This window comes from Rhinoraja longicauda, chromosome 32 (assembly GCF_053455715.1).
Source record: "Rhinoraja longicauda isolate Sanriku21f chromosome 32, sRhiLon1.1, whole genome shotgun sequence".
NCBI lineage: Eukaryota > Metazoa > Chordata > Chondrichthyes > Rajiformes > Arhynchobatidae > Rhinoraja > Rhinoraja longicauda.
Genome location: NC_135984.1, coordinates 11,041,830 through 11,064,965, shown reverse-complemented (window position 1 = coordinate 11,064,965; position 23,136 = coordinate 11,041,830). Strand labels below are relative to the sequence as shown.

The 23,136-nt window shown below is 47.0% G+C and overlaps 1 protein-coding gene across 2 annotated transcripts in view; it reads right to left on the bottom strand.

Moving 5' to 3' along the window:
• Positions 1–23,136, bottom strand: part of alg9 (ALG9 alpha-1,2-mannosyltransferase) — a 166,529-nt gene that overhangs the window by 35,021 nt on the left and 108,372 nt on the right. For both annotated transcript variants that reach the window (XM_078426918.1, XM_078426917.1), the window contains 4 exons: positions 22,008–22,137; positions 20,923–21,070; positions 19,313–19,442; positions 8,197–8,327 (listed from right to left, as the gene is read on the bottom strand). In XM_078426918.1, coding sequence (XP_078283044.1) covers positions 8,197–8,327; positions 19,313–19,442; positions 20,923–21,070; positions 22,008–22,137 — 539 coding nt within the window. The remainder of the gene's footprint in view (positions 1–8,196; positions 8,328–19,312; positions 19,443–20,922; positions 21,071–22,007; positions 22,138–23,136) is intronic.

Sequence of the window (23,136 nt, the reverse complement as noted above, 5' to 3'; positions counted from 1 at the left end):
CACGTTCCAGGCTCCCAATACCCTGTAAAAACACTTGCCCTGCAACTCTTTTACATTTTGCCCCTCTCACCTTACTATGCCCTTTAATCTTTGACATTTCCACCTTTGACTATCTATCCCTCTCATAATTTTATATACTTCTATAAGGTCTCCCCTCAGATTCGATGCTCTAGAGAAAACAATCCAAGTTTGTCCAGCCTCTCTTTATAGCTAATACCCTCTAATCCAGACAGCATTCTGGTAAACCTCTTCTACGCCCACTCAAAGGCCTCCACATCTTTCCTGTAATATAAATATAGACCAGAACTGCACACAATACTCCAAATGCGACGTAACCAAAGTCCCATAAAGCTGCCACATGTCTACCAGACTCAAACACGCATTGCCCCAACTGATGAAGCCAAGCATACCAAAAAACCTTCATCACTCTATCTACTTTGTCTTGCCATTTTAAGGGAGCTATGGACTTGCACCTCAAGAACCCAAGAACCTTCTGTACATTAATGCTGCTAAGGGTCTTGCCATTAACTGCATACTTCCCCCTTACACTGAACCTTCCAACAGTGTAACACCTCACGCTTAAACTCCATCTGCCATTTCTCCGCCCATTTCTGTAGCTGATCTATATCCAGCTGAAGGTATTTATTCACAAAATGCTGGAGTAACTCAGCAGGTCAGGCAGCATCTCAGGAGAGAAGGAATGGGTGACGTTTCGGGTCGAGACCCTTCTTCAGACTGATGTCAGGGGGGGGGCGGGACAAAGGAAGGATATAGGTGGAGACAGGAAGATAGAGGGAGAACTGGGAAGGGTGAGGGGAAGAGAGGGACAGAGGAACTATCTAAAGTTGGACAAGTCGATGTTCATACCTGCAGCCCAGCGGTATGAACCTCTCTTCCCCTCCCCAGTTCTCCCTCTATCGTCCTGTCTCCACCTATATCCTTCCTTTGTCCCGCCCCCCTGACATTAGTCTGAAGAAGAGGTAGTGTAAGAAAATAACTGCAGATGCTGGTACAAATCGAAGGTATTTATTCACAAACTGCTGGAGTAACTCAGCGAGTTAGGCAGCACCTCTGAACGACTTGTAGAGGCGAAGATTTGGATCGGAATCCTTCTTCAGACTGACTGAGAGGAGAAAAGTCAAGAGGCAAAGCATTGAACGTTTGTCGAAGTGTTGCAAAGAACACATGGAAGGACTGCCAAGTGTGGCCATTGAAGCCCATGGTGAACAGGTGCAAGCAAAAAGCCAACATCTCCAGGGACAATTTCTTCTTCCCAGTTTGTATGTTCCCTGAGCTTTGGCTCCAAACGCTTGTCTCGCTGTCAATAATTTAATCAGAGACCTGCAGCTGTGACACCGAGGTAACTCTGCTGGATAACTAACACAACATCTAGGGAGCAAAGTGCTGGAGTAAGTCAGTGGGTCAGGCAGCATCTCATAACTCAGCGGGTCAGGCAGCATCTCTGGAGAACATGGATAGGGTGCTTGCACTTTCCGGAAAAGGACGCCATTCTTTGAAGCCTTAAAATGAGATGACACCTGCCCTTTTGTCTTGCACCTTCTGTCTCCCCCCCCTCACCAGTATCCATCACATTTGCCAGGCTTTGCCTTGCCCCTCCTCTCTTCCAGCTTTCTTTCCCACACTTATCCATGTTCTCCAGAGATGCTGCTTGTCCTGCCGAGTTACTCCAACACTTTGTGTCTCTTTTATGGTGAACCAGCACCTGCAGTACCTTGTGTCACTCAAAGCCCAGAGCACCAGGTGAGAAAGTGTGGAACAACAGTAGGCACCTGGCCACCATCTCCTGTCACGGAACTCATCACATCATCTGCGATGCCACCTAAATCTCAAAAGAACCTTCCACGGGAATCTCCTACCTGGTGGGATTCACAAGACATCATTCTGAATAAAAGCAGTGACGTTATTGGTGGGACCCAGCTATTATTTATCTCTCCATCAACACTGCAAAACAGATTATTTAAAGAAAATAACTGCAGATGCTGGTACAAATCGAAGGTATTTATTCACAAAATGCTGGAGTAACTCAGCAGGTCAGGCAGCATCTCGGGAGAGAAGGAATGGGTGACTTTTCGGGTCGAGACCCTTCTTCAAACAGATTATTTTGGTCATTAACTCATTGCTGTTTCTGGGGATTCCTGTGCTCAAGATTAGCAGCCGTTCTTCTTAAAATGACAGTAGTTATACTTCAAATGGAGCACAATGGCTTCAAATTGCTTTGGGGCATTCTGTGGATGTGAAAGGATTTTTTTTTGTTTGGGAACAAATTTTGGGCGTTTGACGCGAAGATAGACACAAAACGCTGGAGTAACTCAACGGGTCAGGCAGCACCTCCGGAGAAGAGGGGACGTCTCGGGGTGGAACCCTTCTTCAGAAGGGTTTGGTCACAATCTTTTCTGCAGTGGTGGTGAGGGCCAGACGGGACAATTGGTGGAGTGCGTGGACTTGGAACTGGCACCCCCAGGGCAGCAGCCTGCCCCACTGAAAGCCTCAACAGCAGACAGGAACCTGCCGGTGTGACAAATCCCATGACTCGCACTTTGAGGGTTAAAATCTCACTCTGGGAAAAGCAGAGTGAACAGAGATATGCTTTGTTTGGCTGCTGATATGACTACCTGCTTTATTTCTACGCTGCCTGCGTCAGTAATTCAACATCTACCCCACAGGACAGAACTGCACACGTCATTTCTAAATCCCAGGGGGATTCAGTATTTATGCACAATTAAGCTATGCCCTCAAGAAGGTTGGAAGTTGCTTTGACTAATTTGGTTCCAATGGTATTATCGGTATTTCCTAGCTTTCAAAGTCAATAAATTCTTTCTATGATGCAAGCTGAATTCTGCAGGATCCTTAAACTGGTGCAGCGTTAGGCAAAGCCACCATTGCACAAAGATCCTCATTCTTTCACTCGCTGTTTTTGCTGCTGATGTTGGACATGTCCCCAGTGGAGCTAATGTGAGACTTCAACCTCAAGCTAATTAATTTTAATAGGTTGAGGTTTTAACATAATTCCTCTGCTCAAATTGCATTCCCACTGTGCAACCAATATTGCAACCCAGCTTGTGCAGAATGCACGCTCTGTTTCAGGTGCCTCTGTTGCTGGGTAGCATTCCTTCTGCCGAGTTGGAAGACTGCGGTTTGAAGGGTCAGGTTGCTGCCCAGGGAATTGTTATAATCACTGCCAGACCCAACATGGAGTTGTCCCGCATGCTCTCCACAAGGTGTAATCATTTCACGAGCATCGTAAAGCATGGAACAGTGCAGCAGGGGGGAACAGGCCCTTCGGCCCGCACCACCTGTGCCGAACGTGATGCCAGGACCAACTCTTATCTGCCTGCACCTAATCCTTTACCCTGCATATTCGCGTGCATATCTAAAAGCATCTAAATGCCACTATTGTCTCTGCCTCCACCACCACCCCTGGCAGCACGTTCCAGGCCCCCACCACCCTCTGTGTAAAAAAACCATTCGTCCTGCATATCTCAGATACATTTTGCCCCTCTCAACTTCATGCTACGCCCTCAAGTATTTGACTTTTCAATCCTGGGGAAAAGGTTCTGACTGTCTACCCAGTCTGTGCCTCTTTCTACATCACTGACAATAGGTGCAGGAGGAGGCCATTCAGCCCTTCGAGCCAGCACCGCCATTCAATGTGATCATGGTTGATCATTCGCAATCAGTACCCTGTTCCTGCCTTCTCCCCATACCCCCTGGCTGGTTGAGATCATCTGTCTGTTGTCACACAGGAGCTTGCTGTGTGTAAATTGGCTGCATGCGTGAGTCGACCGCACGATTGTGCTCTGGAAATGCACTTTGCTTCCACCATTCTGTCACACTACGTTCCAGCTCCACCCAAGTGAAAAAAGTTCCCATTCTTCACTCTAATCCTTCTGCCGGTGGCTTTAAATCTATGCCCTTTGTTTTTGCAGATACCAGAGACAACAGATGCTGGAATCTTGAGCAAAACACAAAGTGCTGGGGGAACTCAGCGTGTCGGGCAGCATCTGCGGATGGAATGGACAGATGACACTTCGGGTTGGGACCCTTCTTCAGACAGACAGAGTAGGGGGGGGGGGGGGAGAAAAATGAAAAATGAAGGTGGGGGGATGGAGCAAGCGATAAGTGGATACAAATTTTTGGGGGGGGGGGTGTCATTGGCAGATGGGTGAAGATAGTGACACAAGGCTGGAGGTGAAATGGGCCAAATCACCTCCTACTACTACATCACGTTTCTGTGTTTTTGCATGAATTACATTGAGCAGTAGTTAATTTTAAATTCAGGAACCAATTAAACCCCAGAGGTTGTTGTCAGACCCGCAGGTACAAGCCAGGCATGCTGGTGGATGAACAGCAGGTGCTCCAAAGTCCCACACAGATGGGGTTCACTCCGTGCATTCCGCCACATGTTGTAACATGGGGAAACTGGGTGAGAACGGTTTGTTAGGCAGATGTGCTCACTCCGGAGGTTTTGCTGCGCAGGGACGTGCCCAGCAAGGAGTTCTTCAGTCCGTTAAACTATGTGCTAATGCACCAAAGGTCCACAAGTCCTGGCGGACGCCCATTGCCAGCAAGCACGATCTTGCCACAGGCACGAGAAAACTCCACCATTTTAAAAACTTTGGATGAAGGGTACAAGATGGTGCCTGAAGTGTGGTGACTTTTGTGTCCGGACTCTACTGTCCTACACTCTTGTACTTAGTAGGATTGTTTAGTGGGATTGTCACTGAACTGGGATGCAAAAAGAATTTCACTGCACGTAGGTAGACGTGACATTAAAGTACCGTGGAAGCTCTGAACCCGTGGCAGAGGTCTGGCCCAGGCCTGCCTTCTCCACTGTTCCTCGACAGCATCTCCCGATGCTGGGGGTGCGTTTGCACAGAACCACAGGCAATGGGGACCAGATTCCCACATCCTCTCTGCGGGGCAAGACGCACAAATTTAATCAGCTGGCGGATGCGCCAAATAAATCCCAGAGAAAGACAGTCACAGTCGGCAGAGCGTCTCGTAAAGATTCAGGCAACAGTGACCCAGAGTCACGTCAACACAGCCTGCCGCTTGAAACTGGCTCGCATCGGATGTCCTGCAGTCTCATGTTTACATCCTTGATGATCTACCATTGGCATCTTTGGGAGCGTACCATTGATTAATGATGTAAACTCCCATTACAAAACGTGTTAGGCTGCAGATGGAACATCACATGCTTATTTAATCTTCCAGGGCAAACACATTGGCTCCTCAAATGAGTTCCAGCAGTCAGAAGAAGGGTTGTGACTCGAAACGTCACCCATTCCTTCTCTCCAGAGATGCTGCCTGTCCCGCTGATTTACTCCAGCATTGTGTCTATCTCCAGCATTAAGATCTTGGCCTCAAATTTACTTTCCTGTCTGTTGTCCACAGCCCCAACTTCCCCTGCAGAACACTTAACACCTTACCATCCCACGTCTCTGTGTCTCCCTCTCCCCTGACTCTGTCTGAAGAATGGTCTCTGTAACTGTAACGCGATAATACTGTCACGCTGTGTTCTGCAGTCCGGTACTCTTGCACTATGTGCTGTACTTGTGCGTGGCTGCTTGTACTCGTGGATGGTATGATTTGTGTAGGAAGGAACTGCAGATGATGGTTTAAACCGAAGATAGACACAAAAAGCAGGAGTAACTCAGCGGGACAGGCAGCGTCTCTGGAGCGAAGGAATGGGTGACGTTTCGGGTCCGAAGAAGGTTCTCGACCCGAAACGTCACCCATTCCTTCTCTCCAGAGACGCTGCCTGTCGCGCTGAGTTACTCCAGCTTTTTGTGTCTGTCTACAGTAGGATTTGACTGGATAGCACACAAACAAAAGCCTTCCACTGCATCTTGAGTCGCTACACGTGACAAGAATAAATCAATACCGGACGCCTCCCTGCTACTTGATTCCTCCCAGGGAAGGCACAGTCGTGCGGAGATCGCAATTTTATTTTTGTTTTGTAAATTTATTTTCAATACAATCTCGTCTGAATCGGGGTGTACCCCACACACAGGACATTACATGTGTGAGGAACAAGTTAACCGATAGACAATAGACAATAGGTGCAGGAGGAGGCCATTCAGCCCTTCGAGCCAGCACCGCCATTCAATGCGATCATGGCTGATCACTCTCAATCAGTACCCCGTTCCTGCCTTCTCCCCATACCCCCTCACTCCGCTATCCTTAAGAGCTCTATCCAGCTCTCTCTTGAAAGCATCCAACGAACTGGCCTCCACTGCCTTCTGAGGCAGAGAATTCCACACCTTCACCACTCTCTGACTGAAAAAGTTCTTCCTCATCTCCGTTCTAAATGGCCTACCCCTTATTCTTAAACTGTGGCCCCTTGTTCTGGACTCCCCCAACATTGGGAACATGTTTCCTGCCTCTAATGTGTCCAATCCCCTAATTATCTTATATGTTTCAATAAGATCCCCCCTCATCCTTCTAAATTCCAGTGTATACAAGCCTAGTCGCTCCAGCCTTTCAACATACGACAGTCCCGCCATTCCGGGAATTAACCTAGTACCGATGGAATTAACCGATGCAATAGGGGGCATGGCTTGAGACGGATGTGTAGGATCACACATCATCTACACCTGCGACCAAGTGGATGAACCACCTGAGGTGTCGCAGAGAGCTGGTCCCGGGGGAATACCTGCCTTTGCAGCTACTCAACCCTTTAAAGGACTGCTGCGGTATTTTTCTATCCCGTCAGTGCACCACTCTGTCCAGCGGCTCTCGCTCCTGCCAGGCTGTGGATGTCCCTGGGGCTTGTTGAGGACCAGGCGGGAAGCACTGGGTCAGGCCGAGCATGCAGTGGGTTTGTTTAACATGCAATGAAGTCTCCCATATGTTTAGAAGATGGTTCTTTCTCAGCAGGGAGGTAATTTGTCAAAAGCAGAGTAACCAAGGCACAGAGCAAGATTTCATAGAAACATATGGAAACATAGAAAATAGGTGCAGGAGTAGGCCATTCGGCCCTTCGAGCCAGCACCGCCATTCAATATGATCATGGCTGATCATCCAGAATCAGTACCCCGTTCCTGCTTTCTCCCGGTAGCCTTTGGTTCTGTTAGCCCTACGAGCTCTATCTAACTCTCTCTTGAAAACATCCAGTGAATTGGCCTCCGCTGCCTTCTGTGGCAGAGAATTCCACAGATTCACAGTTTCAGTGGAGAAGTTGAGGCTGGGATGAGCGCAGGATTCCATCGTTACTGCATGCTAACTCAGCCGCCAGGACAGATAGTGCAAACATAAATATAACGACGGGTAACAATGCCAGAATAAGTTGGCACATACAACAACCCATCAAATATAGAGCTCCAGGAAGTCAGACAGCAAACCCAACAGCAGCAATCTCAGAGACCACAGAGCATCGTCACTACCTCTCTTGGGAAGTAGAGATTGGGTGCAGGTTACACTTTAGACTTAGTGTGGAAACAGGCCCACCAGGTCTGCAGTGATCAGCGATCACCCCATACACAAACCTACACACATCAGGGTCAATTTAACAACTTACTGAAGCCAATTAACCCTTAAACCTGTATGTCTTTAGAGTGTTGGAGGGATCCGAGCGCTCGGAGAAAACCCACGTGGTCCCAGAGAGAACGTACAAACTCCGTACAGACAGCACCCGTAGTCAGGATCGAACTCGGGTTTCTGGCGCTGTGAAGCAGCAACTTTACCACCGCGCCACCGTGCGTATACGTGACCTGACTGCAGCCAATCCGTCCAAATTCCAAGAATTCCTGCCTTTCTTCCACACCAGACAAACGATTTGCAGAAATATATACCCATTACTCACACAGTCACGAATAGAGAACGCAATACTTCAAAGAAAATCACCGCGACCCAGATGAACAACTGATTTAGACTGATGCAGGTGGAGCCAACGCGATCCAAACATGCGTGCTGACCCAAGACAGCATCAGGCTCTGGACCTCGTGACAAACCCAATGAAATAACCCCCCACCCACCACCCCCCCCCCCCCCCGTACCCCACTATCACAGTGCATTGAGTCAACCGCACTGCCTGAGACATCACCTCACAATGAAGAGTGGAGCTGTCGGGCATTGAAAAACGTCACAGATTCTTAGGATTAAAGTTTATGCTGATGTTTAAGGAGACACTCAAAAGAAGCAAAGATTTTGTCACTTCACGGGACATGGGCTCACCTCGTGGCATCTAGAAATGGTTTGTAGGCTACGACCATCCAGTCGTCCTTATTCGCGGCGTACCTGGGCTCCCGCAGAGTCTCTAATTCCGTGTCGAGGTCGACCAGGTAATGGCACTGCCTGATGTCCACCTGCGGAGATCAGTGTCAGATAAGAGTTTAGAAAATTCAGCGGGGGACCGCATTGAAACTTACCGAATAGTGAAAGGCCTGGGGAGATGTTCCCACCAGTCAGAGAGTCTAGAAGTAAAGGGCATAGACTCAGAATAAAAAGACGTACCTTTAGAAAGGAGACGAGGAGGAATTTCTTTCGTCAGAGGGTGGTGAATCTGTGGAACTCATTGCCACAGATGGCTGAGATTGACAGATTCCTGATCAGTGAAGTGCCAGGGGTTATGGGGCAAAGGCAGGAGAATGGGGTTGAGGGAAAGATAGATCAGCACTGATTGAATGGCAGAGTAGACTTGATGGGCTGAATGCCCTTATTCTGCTCCTACAACTTAAGAAATTATGAACTTATAAACAAAGAACGCACAGTGAATCCAGCACAGCAGCAGTCACCTGTCAGGCTTGGAGTTATACACTGCACTAGCACAAACACAAGAATCAGCACATATGTGCAGGTTGATAAGAGCTGATCTTGGCATCATGTTCGGCACAGACATTGTGGGCCGAAGGGCCTGTTCTTGTGCTGTACTCGTCTTTGTTCAATGATCTGCCTGCAATGACTGATCAAAGCACCAGGAACCTGGGACTTTCCCACCCTCCCCTGAAGTTTACGCTTCACTGATCAACAACAGGAAGAGTTCAGAAGATAGTGTGCCAGATAGTTGTCAATTACCAACGTTAAGGTGCGTTTGATCCAAAAAGTTACCGACCCATATGTTCCAGTTGGGAAATGTATTCTCACATTAGCTTGGAGTGTTTCAATATATTTATTTACATTGATGTAAAAAAATCTCACTCAGATACCAATTCCTCTTCCTGTGTTAGCACAGCTAAACCTGCTCCTTGTCATTGCTGGTCTCCCAAATGACCTGTCCCACCTGATTAATCCTCCTATTCCCTTCTCCCATCTGGCAGAAGGTACAAAAATTTGAAAGTGTGAACCACTAGACACAGGAACAGATCCTTCCCTTGCATTATCAGGCTTTCATTTTGATTCACCTCTACCCCATTGTGGACATTGGACTTTGTTTTTGGAACTGTTGCACTACAATGTACTAGAATGCTGAGAACTATATTCTGCACTCGGTATCTTCCTCTTTGCTCGATCTATTATCTTGAGTTTCATCTAGAAATACGGTAGACAATCACACCTTTTCCCCAGGCAGAAATGTCCAACACTGGGGTGGAAGAGTGGCGTAGCGGTAGAGCTACTGCCTTGCAGCGCCAGTGATCCGGGATCGATCATGACCAAGGGTGTTGTTTGTATAAAGTTTGTACGCTCTTCCCGTGACCTGCGTGGGGTTTCTCTGAGATCTTCTGACCCCTCCCACTCTCTAAAGACGTACAGGTTTGTAGGTTAATTGGCTTGGTATAAAGGTAAACTTATCCCTAGTGGGTGTACGGTAGTGTTAATGTGCGGGGATCGCTGGGCGGTGTGGACTCGCTGGGCCGATGGCCCTGTTTCCGCGCTGTATCGCTAAACTAAACTAAACTAGAAGGCATAGCTTTTAGGCGAAGGAGATAAACATGAAGGAGATGTGTGGGACAAATTTTTACTCAGAGGGTGGTGGGTGCCTGGAACATGCTGCCAATGATCATGGTGGAAGCAGATATGATAGAGGTGTTTTGGAGCCTTTTAGATAGGCATATGGATATGCAGGGAATAGAGGGATATGGTTCACACACAGGCAGATGAGATTAGTTTAGTGTAAGAAAATAACTGCAGATGCTGGTACAAATCGAAGGTATTTATTCACAAAATGCTGGAGTAACAGCAGGTCAGGCAGCATCTCAGGAGAGAAGGAATGGGTGACGTTTCGGGTCGAGACCCTTCTTCAGACTGATCACTTTCAGCCGAGACATTGTGGGCCAAAGGGCCTGTTGCACTGTTCCATGTTCTATGTTCCTATGTTCTATGCATGAGTATATATATACCCATATATTTATATATATTTGTGAGTATGTGAGTATGTGAGCATGTGTATATATATATATACACACACTGAACTTTGGTTTTCTCTCTCGTTTATTATATTGTTTACAGTGTGCTATGTTTACATATTCTGTTGTGCTGCATCAAGTAAGAATTTCATTGTTCTATCTGGGACATACAACAATAAAACACTCTTGACTCTCTTAAGAATAAGGGGTCGGCCATTTAGGACTGAGGTGAGGAAAAACATTTTCACCCAGAGAGTTGTGAATCAGTGGAATTCTCTGCCACAGAAGGCAGTGGAGGCCAATTCACTGGATGTTTTCAAGAGAGAGTTAGATATAGCTCTTGGGGCTAACGGAATCAAGGGATATGGGGAGAAAGCAGGAACGGGGTACTGATTTTGGATGATCAGCCATGATTATATTGAATGGCGGTGCTGACCCAAAGAGCCGAATGGCCTTCTCCTGCACCTATTTTCTATGTTTCTATGACTCTAGGTAACGCCATAATGCTGAGTTACTCCAGTACTTTGAATTTTGCTCAGAATTCCAGCATGTGCAGGCTCTCATACCTCCCTCCACCCTCCCCTCCCCCCCACCACCTTTTCTCTTGAAAAGACTGTGTAGAAAACATCAACGCAGAATTCTCGTTTAGTTTGGATGTTTCACCTGAAGGCATTTCAATATAAGAAGCAGGTTTCCCATCAACTGTGTCTGAGATTATTTAAACAGCAATTCACAGTGTCAAGAGTCATACAGCAAGGAAACAGATCCTTCAACCAACTTGCCCATGGCGACCAAGGTGTCCCATCTACACTGGTCCCACCTGCCTGCATAAATCACTCTAAACCTTTCCTATCCATGTACCGGTCCAATTGTTTTTTAAATTTGATGATGATGGTGCCAGCCTAACTGCCTCCTCTGGCAGCTTGTTCCACACACCCATCATCTCTGTGTGAACAGTTGCCCCCCAGGTTCCTATTAAATTTTTTCCCTCTCACCTTAAACTTATGTCCCCTGCTTCTTGATCCCCCTACTGTGGGTAGAATCTGCTCATTTACTCCATCTATTCTCCTCATGCACCTCCTTAAGATCAGCTCATCGACTGTGCATTCACCCGATCTATTCCCGAAGGAAATAATTTATTTGCGTTATTTCCAAGCCTGCTGTAGTTCCATTGGCAAGATTCCCTAAATGCTGCAGCATTAACAGATCTGTCCCGGATATTGCTGGTGTCTGCCTTTCAGTGACTGCATTGATCATGCCTCAGTGATCTCTTTGACACCTTTCCTTTTCTTTGCTGCTCATGCAGTCTGTGATGAACAGTAAAGCCAGTGAGAGGGACAGGCTGCTGACAATGGTTTGGGCTCCCACACAAAGGGGAGCGAGTGGTCAGACCCACAGCTCAGACTGACCGTCTCCTCGGCTGAAGCAGCCCCGTCGCCTGTGCCAGCACCAGCCCAGCTCGCTGCCAGCCTGCCCTTTGTTCTCCCAACACTACAATTAGCGGAAGGCCAAGTTGGCAGGAGCTCACAGGATTTTGCACAGCAATGGTCCAGTTGGTACAGGCTGGCTGTGAACTGGCCACAAAAATGCTTCTCCGGGAGAGGGTGGGGGGGGGGAGAAAGAAATAATAAAAGAAAGGAATGGTTGGAGATATGACATGGGAAATGGTTAACCCCTTGAATGGTTAACCCCTTAAAGGGGACAAGCTCAGATGGACATCTTGGTCAGCAAAGCCAAGATGGGTTGAAGGACCTGTTTCCATGCTGTACAGTCATATAACTACAATCTATTTTTATTTGTCAGAGGTTATGATGGTGTGACCTATGACAGTGTGACCAACATCTGGTCATCACCCATGCAGTCAGTCATCATGCCATCACCACCCATGCAGCCAGCACCCACGCAGTCAGTCATCATGCCATCACCACCCATGCAGCCAGCACCCACGCAGTCAGTCATCATGCCATCGCCACCCATGCAGCCAGCACCCACGCAGTCAGTCATCGTGCAGCCAGTCATGCAGCCAGCACCCACGCAGTCAGCCTCCATGCGTTCCATTCTTGCACCTCTAACATTTCCCATCAATTTTATTCTATTCTTCATCCAAGATTCCTGCAATTATTTTTACAAATAACTTCCAAAATAAAATGAGTATTGCAATTCTTTCCTTGAGTATTATTTTGGAGAAAATAATGTAGTGTTGTCAAAGTTTCACAGTGTAGTGGTATTTTGCAAGACATAATAGTTCTTGCAGCTACTGTGGTTTTATATTGAAAAAATCATAATATAGAATGCAACCACATCATTTAATACAATTAAATAACTATTAAATGACTTCCAATCTGGTAATCTACGCTGTGGGAGAAACTCCGGGGTATAGAGCATTTTTTCCATTTGGAACGTAAAGATGCCAACCTTGTTCCATTGAGGAAGTTACTCAATATCAGGGTGAAATTCTTACAAAAGTGGTTCAGTAAGAGATGTAAGCCTCAATATAAAATTCTATATTACAGTAGCCTGGATTATTAACTCACTCACAAGACCACAGCACCAGTTCAATGCAAACACCAACTTTTGTGTGTGTGTGTGTGTGTGTGTGTGTGTGTCCACGTATCCATTCACACACTTGTGCGTGGGAAGGAACAGCAGGTGCTAGTTTAAACCAAAGATAGACACAAAATGCTGGAGTAACTCAGCGGGACAGGCAGCATCTCTGGAGAGAAGGAATGGGTGACGTTTCGAATCGAGAACCTTCTTCAGACTGAAAGTTACGGGAAAGGGAAACAAAAGATATATAGACAATAGGTGCAGGAGGAGGCCATTCGGCCCTTCGAGCCTGTACGCACCGCCATTCAATGTGATCATGGCTGATCATTCTCAATCAGTACCCCGTTCCTGCCTTCTCCCCACACCCCTGACTCCGCTATCCTTAAGAGCTCTATCTAGCTCTCTCTTGAATGCATTCAGAGAATTGGCCTCCACTGCCTTCTGAGGCAGAGAATTCCACAGATTCACAACTCTCTGACTGAAAAGGTTTTTCTTCATCTCAGTTCTAAATGGCCTACCCCTTATTCTTAAACTGTGGCCCCTTGTTCTGGACTCCCCCAACATTGGGAACATGTTTCCTGCCTCTAACGTGTCCAACCCCTTTATAATCTTATACGTTTCGATAAGATCTCCTCTCATCCTTCTAAATTCAAGTGTATACAAGCCTAGTCGCTCCAGTCTTTTAACATATGACAGTCCCGCCATTCCGGGAATTAACCTAGTGTAAGCCTCATAGGAGATTAGTGGGCAAAATTAGAGCACATGGTATTGGGGGTAGGGTACTGACATGGATAGAAAATTGGTTGGCAGACAGAAAGCAGAGTGGGGATAAATGGGTCCCTTTCAGAATGGCAGGCAGTAACTAGTGGGGTACCGCAAGGCTCGGTGCTGGGACCGCAGCTATTTACAATATACATTAATGACTTGGATGAAGGGATTAAAAGTACCATTAGCAAATTTGCAGATGATACAAAGCTGGGTGGTAGTGCGAACTGTGAGGAAGATGCTATGAGGTTGCAGGGTGACTTGGACAGGTTGTGTGAGTGGGCAGATGCATGGCAGATGCAGTTTAATGTGGATAAGTGTGAGGTTATCCACTTTGGTGGTAAGAATAGGAAGGCAGATTATTATCTGAATTATGTCTAGTTAGGAAAAGGGGACGTACAACGAGATCTGGGTGTCCTAGTGCATCAGTCACTGAAAGGAAGCATGCAGGTACAGCAGGCAGTGAAGAAAGCCAATGGAATGTTGGCCCTCATAACAAGAGGAGTTGAGTATAGGAGCAAAGAGGTCCTTCTGCAGTTGTACAGGGCCCTAGTGAGACCACACCTGGAGTACTGTGTGCAGTTTTGGTCTCCAAATTTGAGGAAGGATATTCTTGCTATTGAGGGCGTACAGTGTAGGTTTACTAGGTTAATTCCCGGAAAGGCGGGACTGTCATATGTTGAAAGACTGGAGCGACTGGGCTTGTATACACTGGAATTTAGACGGATGAGAGGGGATCTTATTGAAACATATAAGATTATTAAGGGGTTGGACACGTTAGAGGCAGGAAACATGTTCCCAATGTTGGGGGAGTCCAGAACCAGGGGCCACAGTTTAAGAATAAGGGGGAGGCCATTTAGAACGGAGATGAGGAAAAGCTTTTTCAGTCAGAGAGTTGTGAATCTGTGGAATTCTCTGCCTCAGAAGGCAGTGGAGGCCAGTTCTCTGAATGCATTCAAGAGAGAGCTTGATAGAGCTCTTAAGGATAGCGGAGTCAGGGGGTATGGGGAGAAGGCAGGAACGGGGTACTGATTGAGAATGATCAGCCATGATCGCATTGAATGGTGGTGCTGGCTCGAAGGGCCAAATGGCCTACTCCTGCACCTATTGTCTATTGATAGCCCTCCAGTAGAGATACGTTTTCCTCAGACTCACATGTACAAATGGCGCTGAATCTAAATGTTTCCAGCCCAAGGGGGCCGGCGTTCAGAACTCGTTCAGGCACAGCTCCAGGGGGCATGATTGACAATGCCACCCCACCTTCCACGCTCTCCAGCACGAGTAACAACGGGTATGTGGAACGGGTAACGGGCATGCAGTAATGTTGAATGCTGCCTGACCCGCTGAATTACTCCAGCATTTTGTGTATATCTTCGGTACAAACCAGCATCTGCAGTTCCTTCCTCAACAACATTGCGGGTCAGGCAGCATCTCTGGAGGAAAGGAAAAGGTTTTGGGTCGAAAACCGCCTGCATGTTAATGTTGGTCTCCTCTCCCCTCCACCACACTCACTGCCTTGTTTTCTCTCCCTGTTCTTTTTAAAATTATGTTTTGTATCAAGAACAATATCCCACACAGATCACACGAACACACACACACACGTGAACACACACACGAATGGATGAAAACACACGCAAACGTGCGCGCGCGAACGCATGCGCGTGCACACACATACAAACACACACAAACACACACACACAAACACACACGCACAAACACACACACTCAAAAACACACTCACACACAAACACACACACAAACGCGCACACACACACTCAAAAACACACTCACACACAAACACACACACAAACACACACGCACAAACACACTCAAAAACACACTCACACACACACAAACACACACACAAACACACTCACACAAACACACACAGAATTTGTGACCAAGCCTGAGGAGGTAATTTAACCTGAGAGTTGGGATTTCTAAATGTATCAAGTTGCCTTGCAGGCTGTGACCAGAGATATCGAACTTCAGTGGTGAAGAATGCATCCAACATACTTGCCTTTGTGGGATGGGACACTGAGTGCAAGAGTTGGGACGTCAGGATACACGATACAGCTGCGTCGTGCGTTGATGAGACTGCATATGAAATATTATGTACAGTTCTGGTCACCTCACTAAAGGACGGATGCCATTAAATTGGAAAGTATGCAGGAAAGATTCACAGGGACGTTACTGGGATCAAGTGCTTGAATTATAAGAAGAGACTGGATAAGCTGTGATTGTTTTCCCTAGAGCAGAGGAGGCTCAGAGTTTATAAAATCATGATGGACGGATTTAAGGTGCACCTTCCCAGAATGGAGCGATCTACTAATATCCTCCACTATTCCCCCATTTACTGGTGCTCTCACCTATTTCTCCATTAAATGGATGGAAAAGGTATAGAGAGACATCGGCCACTTTTAAAAAGATGTTATGATTTAGAAGATTAAGATGCAAGGTAGATATTCTGGCCGGTGGCGTGTGACAAGTGGAGGCTTTGGAGAGGGTGCAGAGGTGGTTTGCCATAATGGATTAGATTAAGTTTGCACATGACACTAAAGTGGGTGGTGTCAAAGAGAGCGAAGATGGTTATCAAAAATCACAGCAGGATCTTGATCAGTTAGGCAAATGGCCTGAGGAGCGGTTAACAACGTTTAATGTAGATAAGTATGCGGTGTTGCATTTTGGGAAGTCAAACCAGGGCAAGATTTTCACAATGATTGGCAGGGCCCTGGGGAGTGTTGTAGAGCAAGGGGTACATAGCTCCCTGAAAGTGGCGTCACAGGTACAAAGACATGGTACATTGGCTTTCATCAGTCAGAGTATTGAGTTAAGGAGTTTTGATAATGTGTTACAGTTGTACAAGATGTTGGAAGGATGTCATTCAGCTGGAAAGGATGCAGATTAGATTTGCGAGGATATTGCCAGGACTTGCGTGTCTGAGCTATAGAGAGAGGTTCGGTTGATTAGGACGTTATTCCTTGGATCATGGAAGGCTGAGGGATGATCTTATAGAGGTGTATAAGATCCTCAGGGGAATAGATAAAATGCACAGTCCTTTACCCAGAGTAGGGGAATCAAGAACCAGAGGACATAGGTTCAAGGTGAGAGGGGAAAAATTTAATAGGAACCCAAGGAACAACTTTTATTGCATAAAGGGTGGTAGGTACATGGAATGAGCTGCTGGAGAAGATAGTTGAAGTAGGTACTATCACAACGTTTAAAGGACATTTGGACAGATACATGGCTAGGATAGGTTTAGCAAGATATAGGAAAAATGCAGGTAAGTGGGGCTGGTGTAGATGGGGCATGTTGGTTGGCGTGGGTAAATTGGCTGAAGAGCCTGTTTCCACGCTGCGACTCTTTGACTCTATTTAATAGGAACACAAGGGGTAACATTTTCACACAGAGGATGGTGTATGGAAGGAGTTGCCAGAGGAGATAGTTGGGGCAGATACAAAAACAACATTTAAAAGACACTAGGCCAGGTACATGGATAGGAAAGGTTAAGAGGTATATGGACCAAATGTGGGCAGGTGGGACTAGTGTAGATGGGACATCTTGGTCGGCATGGACATGTTGGGTTGAACAGCCTGTCTCCATGCTCAATGACACTATGACTAACCAGGGTGCCTTCCTGGGTCATCCGTTTGCCTGTATTTAGCCCAAATTGCTCCACTGCTATTGCTCAACCTTTAGGCGTAGCGTGGGATTGAATCTTGCCCGTGAATGCGCCCAAAATCTTTTCTAAACAATTCTGCAAATTCTTTGGAAAAGTTGTTGAAATGGTTGACGCAAAACTTTGCAGTTGCTGTGCAAGTTTCAGCATGCAATGGGTAGGCAGACAGACAGGAGCAAATGTGTTAGGCTTACTCTTTCATTCTGTGATTTAATCTGAATTTTATTTAATGCTTTAATTTTGCTTTCAATGACTTAATTTGATTTCTATTTAATGCTTTAACTTTACAATTAATAAACTACAAAGCCAAATAAAATGTTTTGCAAACGCAAATCACTTTGACAGAATTATTCAATTATATCATGCTATCTGAAAATATGGGTCCCAAGTCCAAACGTTTGATCAATTTTCAGCTGCAGATTAATAAGATTGGGAGTCACTGTTCCAATAGACAATAGACAATAGACAATAGGTGCAGGAGGAGGCCATTCAGCCCTTCGAGCCAGCCATTCAATGTGATCATGGCTGATCATTCTCAATCAGTACCCCGTTCCTGCCTTCTCCCCATAACCCCTGACTCCGCTATCCTTACGAGCTCTATCTAGCTCTCTCTTCCAAACCCAGCCTAGCCATGAACCCATCCCCATCCACATGTCTTTTAAATAAGTTAAGTTGTTTGTATCTTCATTTTCTGTGTGTGAATTTAGAGTTAGAGTCATACCGCATTCAAGAGAGAGCTGGATAGAGCTCTTAAGGATAGCGGAGTCAGGGGGTATGGGGAGAAGGCAGGAACGGGGTACTGATTGAGAATGATCAGCCATGATCACATTGAATGGCGGTGCTGGCTCGAAGGGCCGACTGGCCTCCTCCTGCACCTATTGTCTATTGCAGTGGTGTCCAAACTTTTTTCAAAGAGGGCCAGATTTGATAATGTGAAAATACCCAAGGGCCAATGGAAATGCATTAGGTAACTTATAATGGGAAATTAGATGTTGTCTGTTAACCCCCCCGGACCTTTAACTAATGCGCTCCCCCCCCCCCCCCCCGGACCTTTAACTAATGCGCTCCCCCCCCCCCGGACCTTTAACTAATGCGCTCCCTCCCCCCCCGGACCTTTAACTAATGCGCTCCCCCCCCCCCCCCCCCGGACCTTTAACTAATGCGCTCCCCCCCCCCCCCCGGACCTTTAACTAATGCGCTCGCCGGGAGGTGTAGTCCGTGTAGTTGGTGTAGTCGCCGTCGCCTCTCCCGCTCGGGGCCGGGGGGGGGGGGGGGGGGGAGGAGGTCGGGGAGGTGTAGTCACCCTCTCCCCTCCCCTCTCCCCCTCCCCCTACCTTCATTCTGTTAGACAGTGCTGGCGGGCCATAAATAATACATTTTAAGACGGAAGCTGCGGGCCGTATAAAATCTGACCTCGGGCCGCGATTGGCCCCCGGGCCGGACTTTGGACATGTCTGGTCTATTGTCTAAAAAGGCCCTTCGGTCCAATGTGCCCATGCCAACCAAGATGTATGTGTCCCATTTGCCCGCGTTTGGCCAATATCCCTCTAAACCTTTCCTATCTAAGTACCCGTCCAAATGTATTCCCTTCATATACCCCAGCCTCTCAAGCCCTGGCAACATCCTAATAAATCTTCTCTGCACTCTTTGCTATGTTAGCACATAACTCAAGAGAGATCTACTATTTATCAGAGCTATATCTGACTGAAAGAGTTTTATTCCAGTTATCCTTTGTTAATCCTCAATTTTCGTGAATCATTACTTTGTGGAACAACAAACACCAAGTAGATACAAAATGCTGGAGCACCTCAGTGGGTCAGGCAGCATCTCTGGAGAAAAACTTTAGGTGATGTTTCTGGTTGAGTCTGAACGAGGGTCTCGACCGAAAACGTCATCTATTCTTTTTCTCCAGAGATGCCGCCAGACCCGCTGAGTTGCTCCAGGATTTAGTGTTTATCTTCGGTGTAAACCAGCATCTGCAGTTCCTTCCTACACAAATACCAAGGCTGTCACTTACATATCGCGATGGTTCCTCGCGGTTTTGGTCGTTCATATCCGTGGGCAAGGTTTGAGTTGCTTTCAGTCCTTTGGCAAAGGGCTTGGGGAGCTGCCCTCGAAACTCTGAAGTGATGAACTGGAGCTGCCAACTGGGAAGGAAAAAAAAGATAGGTCTTTAGTCTGCTCTGCGATGAAGCAGACAATGTTACAAGCCTTCATTTTCCTTTTTTATATCAGAGCAGGTTCCAGCTGTATGAATTATTACGCCTTAGGGCAAATGTGCACCGTGATGCTGTTTGCGGGAGTAATGACTGGGCCAGGCATAATTCCATCACTCTTCTGCTGTTCAGCACCCTGGGGTGTTGCATCTCCTCCCGGCAGAGCTGGCGAGGCCACAGTGTCCCTCATGGGAAAGGTGACACTTCTGACAAGGCCACAACCTGCAGTGGTGTCAGCAACAATTATACCTCAGCTCTCCGACACAGGACAGCAATCACAAACCAACACAAGCCCCTGCACACACTTTAGTACAAGTGTCCGTGCACACTTTAGTACAAGCCCCTGCACAGACTTTAGTACAAGCCCCTGCACACATTTTCGTACAAGCCCCTGCACACACACTTTAGTACAAGCCCCTGCACAGACTTTAGTACAAGCCCTTGCACACATTTTAGTACAAGTTCCTGCACGCACACTTTAGTACAAGCTCCTGCACACACACTTTGGTACAAGTCCCTGCACACACACTTCAGTACTAAGAGTTGGATCTACTTTGCTAGACCTTCAACTAAGAAAAACAAAATGCAAATGCAAAATGTTAACTATTCTTCAGGCATATCATGACAGATTATTAAAACAGATCATGTGCGATGTATCAAACTATGTAGACACACTTCCAACTGATAGTGCCTCTCTCTTTAATGTTTTGCATTCCTTAAGTCAAGGTCCTTGGTTAAGCAAAAGATGTCCTTGGTTGAAGGGCGACCAGCCCAGTGGTCACAGATGTAACCCAGAGATGTACAACCTTCACACTGCACAGTTACTAACCAGCACCCACTGACAATGAATTGCTCATAGAAGACCATCGGCACAACTTGCACACACCGACCAACATGCCCCATCTGCACTAGTCCCACCTGCCCGCATTTAGCCCATATCCCTCTAAATCTATTCTATCTACGTCTAAATGTTGTGTCTAAATGTTTCCGCAGAGGTAGTACTTGCCACAACTACCTCCTCCAGCAGTTCGTTCTATATACCCACCACCCATTGTGTAAAAGTAGTCTTCTTCAAAAAGTCCTTAGATGTTAATAAAGTGACAGGGAGAATGTACAAACTCCGTACAGACAGCACCCGTAGTCAGAATCGAAACCGGGTCTCTGGCGCTGTGAGGCAGCAACTCTATCGCTGCGCCACAAATTGTTATAATTTCATTCTCAAGCACAACTGCAGCATCCCCTTGGTTTTAGCACAGGCATCGCCTTCAAATCTACGAAAGGCTGTGGCAACACAGTTGATATAAAACAAACTTCTCACTTGATCAAGAACCAGTTTTAGCAACGTTTCACGAGCAGAAGGCATTATTGCTGGGTGATGGGGTAAATGAGTGGAGGCAGCGAAGTGACTTACTTGTCGGGGAGGAGGAAGCTACTGGGGAAGCGATACCACTCCTTTCCAATGCAAACGTTGATTGGCCGCCCCTCGGGCACTGTGTGAATGGTCGGGTCAGTCGCTATCCGGTGGAACTCTGGGTACAGGTCGAGTGGAGCATGGTAACCTGTAGGTTCAACAGCAAGACAACAAGATGGATTCCCTTGCCTGTTTATTCAAGAAATAACCTCCCCGTGTTCAAGAGGAGGCCACATCGGGAACACCGGATGTGATAGATGAGGTTAGTGGAGGTGCACACGGACGCTGTCTCACCTGGAAGGACTGCTGGGATCCATGGATGGAGACTAGGGAAGTATAGAGACAGGTGTGTCACATCTCTTGTGGCTGCAGGGGAAAGTACATGTGGAGGGGTGGTTTGGATGGGAAGGGATGAGTGAACCGATGAGTTGCAGAGGGAGCAGTCTCTGCGGAAAGTGGAAAGGGGTGGTGATGGAGAGATGTGACTGGTGGTGGGATCACGCTGGAGATGGTGGAAACGTTGCAGAATGATGTGTTGGATGCAGAGGCTGGTGAGGACCAGGAGAACTCCATCCTTGTTCCGTGTGGGATAAGGAGGAGTGAGAGTTGAGGCACGTTGAGGGATTCATCCACAACAGCAAGGACTGGGGAACCATGTTTACTGAAGAAAGAGGACATCTCCGATGTCCTAGAATGGCAAGCATCATCTTGGGTTCAGCTGCGGTATTGAGGGAGAAATTGAGAGTGGGAGATAGTGGCCTTGCAAGAGGCAGGGCGGGAGGAGTTGTGGTAATCTGTCTACCTGTCTGTTCTGTTCCATACAAACCACTATTTGTACAGAGACTTGCTGGAATATCTGAAGAAGGGCCTCGACCCGAAACATCACCTATTCCTTTTCACCAGAGAAGCCCTGACCTGCTGAGTTACTCCAGCATTTTGTGACTTTCTTCGGTTTAAACCAGCATCTGCAGTTCCTTCCTACACATTTTGTCTGCTGGAATATTTACCTGTATTGGACCCACTGAAGATTTATCAATGCACCATTGAATGGCGATAATTACAATGAAGTATTTCCAGCTACTAACCTCTGAACAAAGCCACTGAGCGAGAGAGAGACAGGAGTCCAAACAGGGTGACTGTGCCCAGAGCCAGCCAATTGGAGGAGACAGTGTAGTGGTCTGGCCGGTATCGCTGGAACAGGAAATGGTAAGATTTCTGTACAAAGACAGAAAAATATTACAGTTACCTCACAGCATTGACTAAAAGGTCAGTGAGAAGGTTCCTCTGAGCCTTTAATGACCCGAAAAGTCACCTACCCGCGTTCTCCAGAGATGCTGCCTCACCCGCAGGGTTACTCCAGCACTTTGTGTCCCTTTTGTGTATTAACCAGCATCTGGCGGCACGGTAGCGCAGCGGTAGAGTTGCTGCTTTACAGCGAATGCAGCGCCGGAGACTCAGGTTCGATCCTGACTACGGGTGCTGCACTGTAAGGAGTTTGTACGTTCTCCCCGTGACCTGCGTGGGTTTTCTCCGAGATCTTCGGTTTCCTCCCACACTCCAAAGACGTACAGGTATGTAGGTTAATTGGCTGGGTAAATGTAAAAATTGTCCCTAGTGGGTGTAGGATAGTGTTAGTGTACGGGGATCGCTGGGCGGCACGGACTTGGTGGGCCGAAAAGGCCTGTTTCCGGCTGTATATATATGATATGATATGATATGCAGTTCCTTGTTTTTACCAATAACCGCTGTCAGGGCAGTTGTTCAGTTTATTGTTACGTGTGCCGAGGTACAGCGTAAAGCTGACCAGTGTTGCGTACTATCCAGTCAGTGGAAGGACAATACATGATGACAATCGAGCCGTATATTGCGGGGGCTGTGCGTGTCGGTCGCCAAGGTAGGGGTCGAGCTATCTGTCCGTGGGAGGGGCATGGGGGAAGAGAGGGGAAGTTTTGTTGCCCTCCATCACAGTGAGGGGGTGTTTGGAGTCACTGTGATGGATGTTTGTGTTGGGGTCGTGTGTCTTGTGTTCTTTTTTTTTTTTGTGTGTGTTCTGTGACTGCTGGAAAATGTAATTTCGTTCGGTATCTCGGTATCGAATGACAATAAATGAATACAATACAATATATAATGTATAGATACATGAAAAGGGAATAACATTTAGTGCAAGGTCAAGTCTGATCAAAGATAGTCCAAGGGTGACCAAATACTGTTGCT